This window comes from Manacus vitellinus, unplaced genomic scaffold (assembly GCF_001715985.3).
Source record: "Manacus vitellinus isolate BGI_N305 unplaced genomic scaffold, ASM171598v3 ctg7180002433900_pilon, whole genome shotgun sequence".
Taxonomy (NCBI): Eukaryota; Metazoa; Chordata; class Aves; order Passeriformes; family Pipridae; genus Manacus; species Manacus vitellinus.
The window spans coordinates 6,431-15,757 of NW_021938530.1; the positions used below are offsets into that span (position 1 = coordinate 6,431).

The 9,327-nt window shown below is 53.7% G+C and overlaps 1 protein-coding gene across 1 annotated transcript; it reads right to left on the reverse strand.

The window, feature by feature from the left end:
• Positions 1-1,245: 1,245 nt before the first annotated feature.
• Positions 1,246-2,199, reverse strand: LOC115307273 (olfactory receptor 14C36-like). Its single transcript, XM_029958604.1, has one exon. The coding sequence runs from the start codon at positions 2,197-2,199 to the stop codon at positions 1,246-1,248; it is 954 nt and encodes a 317-aa protein (XP_029814464.1).
• Positions 2,200-9,327: the final 7,128 nt, after the last annotated feature.

The window sequence follows — 9,327 nt, forward strand, 5'->3', positions numbered from 1 at the left end:
AAGACAGGGGGAGAGAGAGGAGGCTGGTGGAGCTTTTCTTCCTGTCATAAAACAGCCTAAGAAAGAACTAGTGCCACCAAGGGCAGCTGGGGTGGCCTCTTCCAAAGGTTTGGGAGAGTCTCTCAGTGACACTGCCCAGCCTTCTCAATATCCCTGACACCAAAACAATTTCTATATGCCACATTTTGAGAGGAGTGTCCAGGACACAACACAGGCTGTCCTGGTGGTTCTGGAGAATGAGAAGGGATTTCTTCCTCGAGGTCAACCCCTCCAATTGGATTTGAGTGCAGCTGAAAGGTTTCCTCAGCATTTGCCCAGTGCCTCCCTGCCCTGAAGGTTTCTGGCCATCAGGCTGGAGCTGAGAGGGTTGGGCAGGTGCCTGAGGTGGGGGTAGAACAAGGGCTGTGTCCAACTGTGCCAGGAGGGCTGTGCTGGGCAAGGATGAGGAGGCTGCAGAAAACAGTGGCACTGGGGAGGGGAGAGGAGCAGCTGGAGAGACCTTGTGCCTGCCCACACTGGGCAGGAGCTGCCCCAGGATGGCAGCTCTGAAGCACTCCCAGGATGTCCCTGGGAACAGGAGGGGAAGACTGGATCTGAAAATGGAACCTGGAAAGCAGAGAGCAGGAGTGTCATGGTGTCACTGCAGGAGAGTTCCAGCCCTGGAGCAAGGTGACAGAAGAAGTGACCCAGTACATGCAGTGGCCTCAGAAGATCCCACAGCATCCTGGAGGTGCTGGAAGGGAGCCCAGCTCTGCTTCACAAGTTCCCAGGGCCTGTCCCCACCTGTGCTCCAAGGGCTTCCAGCCCACAGGACTGTGCTCAGAGAGCACTCAGGCCTTACAGCGAGAAAGGGGCTCAGGAGGACAGTGTGGAAGTGGCAAGAGAGCAGCTCTGGAAAGACCAAGCGCTGCTGCTCCCTGGCAGTGCTGCTGGGCTGGGATTATTGTCCCCTTGCTGTTTGCAAATACACCCTGTCCTGCAGTGTGCTGTCCTTTAGGAACATCTAAGAAAAAGGATCCTGGACAAAGAAGGCACTGCAGGGTTCTTTATTTTGTTTAAATACTCAGAGAGCACAATTCATCATTTATACATGTCTGGGTCAAATTCAATGGGAAGACACTAAATTAAAAGGCAGATTCATAATAATATTTCATTGCACAGAAAATTATTGCAAGAAGAACCCAATGACCTCCACGAGCAACCTGAGCAGGAAGGTTGGGCCATTAGTGAGTCCCATTCTGAATGCTATGCACGAGAAACCTGGCACTTTATTGCTCCTGAAAAGCATCCAGTCATCATTTTCTTTATGGCACCCTTGAGTTCCTTGTTCCTGAGGCTATAGATGAGGGGGTTCAGTGATGGAGGAGCCACTGAGTACAGAACTGACAGGGCCAGGGATGGGGAGGAGATGGAGGGGGGCTTCAGGTAGGAAAATGTGGCAGTGCTGACAAACAGGGAGACCACGATCAGGTGAGGGAGGCACGTGGAAAAGGCTTTGTGCTGTCCCTGCTCAGAGGGGATCCTCAGCACAGCCCTGAAGATCTGCACATAGGAGAAAACAATGAAAATGAAACAACCAAATACTAAACAGGTACTAACCACAATGAGCCCAATTTCCCTGAGGTAACCTGAGTGTGAGCAGGAGAGCTTGAGGATGTGTGGGAGTTCACAGAAGAACTGGCCCAGGGCATTGCCCTGGCACAGGGGCAGGGAAAATGTATTGGCTGTGTGCAGCAGAGCATTGAGAAAGCCAGTGGCCCAGGCAGCTGCTGCCATGTGGGCACAAGCTCTGCTGCCCAGGAGGGTCCCGTAGTGCAGGGGTTTGCAGATGGCAACGTAGCGGTCGTAGCACATGATGGTGAGGAGGGAAAACTCCACTCCAAGGAAGAATACAAAGAAAAAGAGCTGTGCAGCACATCCCATGTAGGAGATGGTTGTGGTGTCCCAGAGGGAATTGTGCATGGCTTTGGGGACAGTGGTGCAGATGCAACCCAGGTCTGTGAGGGAGAGGTTGAGCAGGAAGAAGCCCATGGGGGTGTGCAGGTGGTGGTCACAGGCTACGGCGCTGAGGATGAGGCCGTTGGCCAGGAGGGCAGCCAGGGAGATGGCCAGGAAGAGCCAGAAGTGCAGGAGCTGCAGCTCCCGCCTGTCTGCAAATGCCAGGAGGAGGAACTGGGTGAGGGAGCTGCTGTTGGGCATATGTTGCCTCCAGATGTGGGGCACTGTTCAAGTAGAAAATAACAGTGACAAGTTAGGGCAGAACATTCTAAGAAAAATCAAAGCTGCTTTCCAACACCCCTCTCACTGCTCCATTGGTTTTCCTTTTCTAGGAGTCTCTCCTTCAGCTCCAGGGCTAGAGCCCTGATTGGGGCTCATTACATCTTCCATAAGGAGCAGACCCTCTACCCACTGGCTGTGAGGGGTCAGCCCTGCTCTGCACTGGTGGGGTCATGGCCATGGTGGGGACAGGGGCCCGTCCTGGTGTTCAGCTGTGTCAGATGAAACTGCTCCCAGTGCAAAAGGGAGCTGTGCTGTGAGGATGATTTGTGTTCTCAAGGGCAGCTCCCAGCTTGGAAGGACACCTCAGAAAAGAGCCAAGTGTCCTAATGACGGGGTCTGATTGAGGGAAAAAGAGCTCCTTACCCAGGCCCACAGACTTCACTGCCCACAGCCCCACAGGGCAGAGGACAATTGGAATGTCTCATTCCCAGGGACACACCTGCCTGGGGGGAATCCCAGGATCAGTGTTGGACTGTGTAGTTTGAACTCCCCTCCCCAGTGAGCCTGACTGAGAGAAGGAGGGAACAACCTCAGGACCAGGGGCAAGCTGAGAACCAAGGAAATGCACAGGGAGGGTCCAGTTGGAAGAGGCCAGGGCAGAGCCCACTGGGCACTCAGGGCAGCATCACCCTGAGCCATCTGGGCCACCTCCCAGACACCAGCAGTGCCAGCAAGTTGTTCCCAGCCTTGGGCAGCTCCTCAGAGTTCCCTCTGGAACCCAAACCACCAGGCATGTGGCTTGAGAGCTTGAGAGAAATCCCTCCTTGGACCTTCCCCTTGAAGTATCCCCTGGAAAATATCCTGGGGTGCTCTGGTTCTGTGAGCAGCCCTGACCCATGAAACTGTCATTTGATAGCAGAAGAAACTTGCCCGTCCCTGCCAGTCTTTGCTCTTTCCACCCCCAGCCTCTGCCCAGCCCTGAGGGAGCTCCCCAGCCCGGCTGAGAGCTGCCCCTGGCAGTGGCAGAGCTCCTGCCCTGGCACAGCCCTGGGCTGCAGGACCCTGCTCTGCAGGACAGCTTGGGGCAGCCTGGGTGGCACAGCCCGGTTTCACAACCCTGCAGCCATCCCTGGGAGAAGGGAGCCCTGCTGGGATGTGCCTGGGATGGTGCAGCAGGGAGTGGGATGTGCCAGCATTAGGAGATCTTTGCACCAACTGCAGACACATTGCCCTTCATGCTGACTCACCGTGTGGGAGCCTGGAAAGATTCCTCTTCCAGTGGATCTTCCTCTCGACTTCCCTCCCAGCCCAGGCTGTGTGTAACCTCTCTCTGCCTTGCTTTTCTTCCCTGAGTGCTGCAGGCAGTGCCCTCAGCCCTGCTGGGCTGTGCAGAGGAGCTGCTCACCAGCAGAGCTGTCTCTTTGAAGCTCTTCTTGCTTGCCAGGAGCTCCCTGTGTGCCAGGAGCCCGGCCCAGCTCAGCAGCACAGCAACAGCCCCAGGCATTTCATGACCCTCAGGGGACTTTGATGTTGTTTACATGAGACTCAGTCCCTGAGAGGAAGTTCAAACAACTTTTCAGGAAGTCAAAGTGAGATTGAAACACTGAAGTTTCTTGTAGTGCTAATGAGTCTCACTGAGGGACATAACTGAGAACATGTCCCCAGGTTCCAGTTAGAGCAGAAAACTGCAGACAGTGATGACAAGGATGGACAAGCAAGGGAAAGGTGGTTCTGATGCTGAATAAAGCTTGACTTGTTTTCGTTAATCCAAAGAGTCAAGCCCTGACCCCCAGTCCCTGGGAAGTCAGATCCTGTCTCTGCCTCATTCCTCAGGGCTCTTCCTGGGGCACTGGGATGTGGGATGTGCAATGCCAAGGGCAGGATCATGGGGTGGCACCTGCCAGGCTGCTGAGCAGGGACAAGGAGGCCATGAGGCCCCAGGGCTGCAAGGGCCACTCCCCTCCTCCTGGCATCAGGGGCACAGACAGCAGCCCTGGCCAAAGGCCTGCAGAAGGTGGCTGTGTCAGGGCCTTTCAGCTTCTCCCCCTCCCTGTCTCCTCTCCAGCCCAGGCTGTCCTACGGTGTCCATGCCCTGCCCCTTTCCCTGCAGGCTGTCGTCATCCCCCCGGCTGCCCCACCTGGCTGGCACCTTCCTGCACTGACATCTCTGCGTCCTCCCTGGCTCTTCCTGCACACACAAAGCCTTGGGCTCATCCAGACTCCTTCTTTGTGACATATTGCACCACAACACTGACCTCAGAGGGAAATTTCTGACTTCTTGTCACCAGTCTAGGCCACCCCAGCTGCCCTTGGTGGCACTAGTTCTTTCTTAGGCTGTTTTCTGACAGGAAGAAAAACTCCACCAGCTCTGACACCCCCCTTCCAGACCTCTCAGGCTACTCCTCTACTGTCCTCAACCTTCACACCCCTGACCCCTGAGTCCTCAGCCTCTATATACGGGTCATGTGCTTGAGGCCCCAAATGCCTTCCTGGGAGATCTCTGGAACCTCTTCAAGTTTTGGGAGATGAAAATAGAGTGCTCTGATCCCAGGAAACACAGAGGGACACTTTTTCCCAAGGGTTGTCTTGGCAGAATGAGGCACAATCTCTTTAAACTTTCTGGCACAAGGGAGCTCTGAGCTCTGGGTACGGAGGGAGGTCCAAGTGCCAACCACTGGAGTGGGAGCTACAAATCATCAGGGCTTGTGTTCTTTGGAGGGCCAGACACTGGAGAGAGTGGTGTGTGTGTGCACATGGAAGGACTTGAAGGGCACAATGAACTGCCTCAAAACACTGTCAAAGCAGGAAAATCCCATAAGGCACCACAACACATAAGCACTGGTGGCAAACAGGAAGGCCTTTAATTCCAAGGCCTAAAGGGAGGTGAAGCTTTGGAAATAGCCCCCAGGACAGAATTGCACTGTGCAGACTGGGGGAAAGAGCAGACAGCCTCAACAGGAAGCCAGGGCTGGTAAGGCAGGTCTGGGGAACCCATCCAGACAAAGATTCCCACCTGCAGACTGGAAGCACACTGGGCAAAACTCCCACCGTGGCAAGGTGTGGGAAAGGAAGCAAGTCCTTGTAGATGTGCCAGCCCAAGCTGTGGGAACAGCATCTACCCCCCTGAATACCCAGGGCTTGGACTGTATAAAAGTGATAGCCCAGAAGCACAACTTGGGGACCCTCCACCGAGCAGAGCAGGGTGAAGAAGGACCGGTGGGAGCCTCAGGGATCTCCATGGTGTGATACATTTACTTCATCTCTGTCTCTCTCTCACTGTCTTTCCCCCACCCCCTTCTTCTCTCTCTCTCTTTCTATTTCTTTCTCTCTCTCTCCCTCCTATTTACTGTTAAATCAAACCTGGACTGCTGACTTCTTTGGCACATGGTCTCCTTTGCAGCTGAATTTGGGCAGAGGTGTCTTTTCATAATGGGAACCTGAGAGTATCCATGAGGTTTTACAGTGTGGGAATGACCACTGGATTCCATGAGGTTCCACAGAGTTGCAGGGTCCATTTGGCTTCATAAGGCTCTGCAGTGTGATAATGGACCCTTGATTCCATGGGTTTGCAAAATGTCTCAGGACTCCTTTGGTTCTAGGAGGCCCCACATATCACAGTGGCCCCTTGGTTCCATGAGATTCCACAGTGTCCCAGGAATCCTTTGGTTCCATGAGCCCTGCAGTGTCACAATGGCCCCTTGATTCCATGAGGTTCCACAATGTCACAAGGATTCCTTTGGTTCCATGAGGCCCTGCATGTCACAAAGGCCCCTTGATTCCATGAGGTTCCACAGTGCCCACATGGGCCCTTGATTTCTTGAGGTCCACAGTGTCCTGGGGTCCCTTTGTCTCCATGATGCTCTGCAGTGTCACAGTGGCCCCTTGATTCCATGAGGTTCTGAAAAGTCTCAGGGTTCCTTTGGTTCCATGAGGCCCTGCAGTGTCACAGTGGCCTTTGAGTCCCCGAGGTTCCTCAGTGTCACAATGGCCCCTGATTCTATGAGGGCCCGAAATGTCTCAGGGCTCCCTTGGTTCCATGAGGCCCTTCCTGGCACAAGGAACCCTTGGTTCCATGAGGTTCCACAGTGTCCCACGATTCCTTTGATTTCATGAGGCCCTGGAGCACCACAATGACCCCTTGATTCCATGAGTTTTCACATTGTCAAAATGCTCCCTTGATTCCATGAGATTCCACAGTGTCCCAGGGTTCCTTTGGCTCCAGAAGGCCCTACAGTGTCACAATGGTCCCTGTACTACAGGAGGTTCCACAGTGTCCTTGCTGGAACATAGAGGGCTGTAATGTTGTCACCCCTGCAGAGCTGCCTCCAGCTCTGGGCTCCAGCACAGGAAGGACATGGACCTGTTGGAGTGAGTCCAGAGGGGAGCAGCAATATGGTCAGAGGGACGGAGCAGCTCTGCTGTGAGGAAAGGCTGAGAGAATTGGGATTGTTCAACCTGGAGAAAAGAAGGCTTTGGGGTGACCTAATTGTGGCCTTATAGTGCCTGAAAGGAACCAAAAAGAAAGATGGAGAGAGACTTTGGACAAGGGCCTGGAGTGACAGGACAAGGGGAATGGCTTCACACTGAGAAAGGGAAGGGTTAGATGGGATATTAGGAAGAATTTCTGGACTGGGATGGTAGTGAGATCCTGGCACAGGTTGCTCAGAGAAGTTCTGTCTGCCCCATCCCTGGAAGTGTTCACAGCCAGGTTGGATGGGGCTGTGAGCTCTGAGTCTAGTGGAAGGTGTCCCTGCCCATGGCAGGGGGTTGGACTGAGATGCTCTTTAAGGTCCCTTCCAACCCAAACCATTCCATGATTCTGTGACTGGTGGGGGATGTGGTGGTCAGAGCCGACGGGCACAGAGACCCCAAAATGATGGAGTTTTCCATTCTGGGTGGAGGAAGGAGGGGGCAGCAGAACTGACACCCTGGACTGCTGGTGGTCAGACTATGGTCTGTTTGGGAGACTGACTGATCTGGGTGTGAGTGTGGATGTGCTGGAGGGCAGGAAGGCTCTGCAGAGGGATCTGGACAGGCTGGATCAATAAGGCCAAGTGTCAGGGCCTGCCCTTGGGTCCCAACAACCCCCTGGAACACTCCAGGCTGGGGGCAGAGGGGCTGGAGAGCTGCTCAGCAGGAAAGGGACTTGGGGGTGCTGCTTGACAGCAGCTGGATATGAGGCAGAGTGTGCCCAGGGGGGCAAGAAGGCCAAGGGCATGGTGGCCTTTGTGGAGAAGAGTGTGGCCAGCAGGAGCAGAGAACTGATTGCCCCTCTGTGCTGGGCACTGGGGAGGCCCCACCTGGATGCTGTGTCCAGTTCTGGCCCCTCAGTGCCAAAAGGCCCTTGAGGGGCTGGAGCGTGTCCAGAGAAGGGAACGGAGCTGGGGAAGGCTCTGGAAAACATGTCTGCTGAGGGACGGCTGAGGGAACTGGGCTGGTTGAGTCTGGAGAAGGGGAGGCTCAGGGGGGACCTCATTGCTCTCTGCAATGACCTGAAAGGAGGTTTTAGTGGGTGTGAGGGTCCGTGTCTTCTGCAAAGCCTTTAGTGACAGGAAGAGAGGAAACGGCCTTAAATTGCATCAGGCAAGGTTCATATTAGATATTCACAAACCCTTTTTCCACTGAGAGAGTGCTCAGGCATTGGAACAAGTAGCCCAGGGAGGTGGTGCAGTCTCTGGAAGCATTCAGGTGGCATCTGGATGTAGCACTTTGGGATGGGGTTTAGGGGTGATTCTGGTGGTGCTGGGTTGACAGTTGGACTCGAAGATCTGGAAGGTCTCTTCCAACCTTGATGATTCTGTGATTCTCTGACCTGTCATCCCTGTTTGCAGGTTTGTGCTCTAACAAGACCCTGGGGATGTTTTCTCTGTTGGGCCCACAGAGATTGTGCTGTGTGAGCTTTTTTCCTCTATGATCAAAACAAGGAGTAATTAATGCTAAATCCAGCAGGTGGCTTTCAAGTAATAATTTGGTCCAGTTTGTCCAACTGTGTCCAAACAGGTGAGGAAAATCTGGAACTTTAGAAGGGTTAGTTTTTTACCTCATTAGCAGGATATCCAGGGGTGCACCAAGTGCCTTCCAGTGAGGAGCACAAGAGACCAGCATACAGTGACAATATTGTTCTAATGTTAATGTCACTGGAGCACAGAGTGAGATCACTTCTGAGTTATGTTTCTTTAATTAGTGATTGAGAATAAAGAGAAAAGCACATAGTTGATGACAGTTTAGTATTTATTTCACACTCTTAACAAGAAGGTATTTTCCAGCTGGACTTTGAATAAGGTTCCATGGTATACTGCAAATTTCCATCTCAAGTTAACAGTCTACTTCTTCCCAAAGAAATTCTCAGAAGCTAACAACCTTTCATCATCTGGCTCTTTCCCTGATGGCTTGGCTTCTTTCCTGTTTTATCCCTTCTCAGCCACTCGTGCCAGAGGCAATATTGAGGAAGGAACTGGGTTTTAAAAAAGAGAAAATGCAAAAACTCATTTCAGGCAGTCAGTTCTTCTGGGCAGGGCCGTCTGACTCTTGGTGTGTTTCCCTCCATGTGCTCAGCACCGGCACAGGGCACACTGAGGGAGGTCTCCAAACTTTCCTGTAGGTGATTCCGTCAAAACTAATCCCCTCCCAGGGCATCACAAGATGATGCTCATCAGCTCTTCCAAGTCAAAGGATACTTTTTCCCCAGGGCAGAAAAGATGGAAACATGCTACTGGTGCAAGAGAGGGACAGTGGAGTCCCATCCTCTGCCATGGGGGCGGTGACCCAGACTCCCTGTTTGTCCTCTAGTCCCTCTGGGAGCCCTGAGGTTTCCCTCTGGTCCCCTCTGTCTCCCTGTGCTTGGAAACCCTTCCAAATCCATTCTGGTGAGGGGAGGTGGTGATGCAGCAACAGCAGACTCCTCGTGGGATGCCTGGACACCCCTGGGGAGGCAGAGCTGGGGCCACTCATTCTGTGCCCCATCCTGGCTGGGTGCTGGGGGGACTGCCCTGAGGAGAGAGAAATGAGGCTTCTCCTGGGGAAAGCCTCAGCCAGAGCTCAGCTTCCCAAACAAGGCTGGGGCTGGGGGTGTGCTGAGGGGGAAGTTGTCCTGCAGGCAGCAGGGCA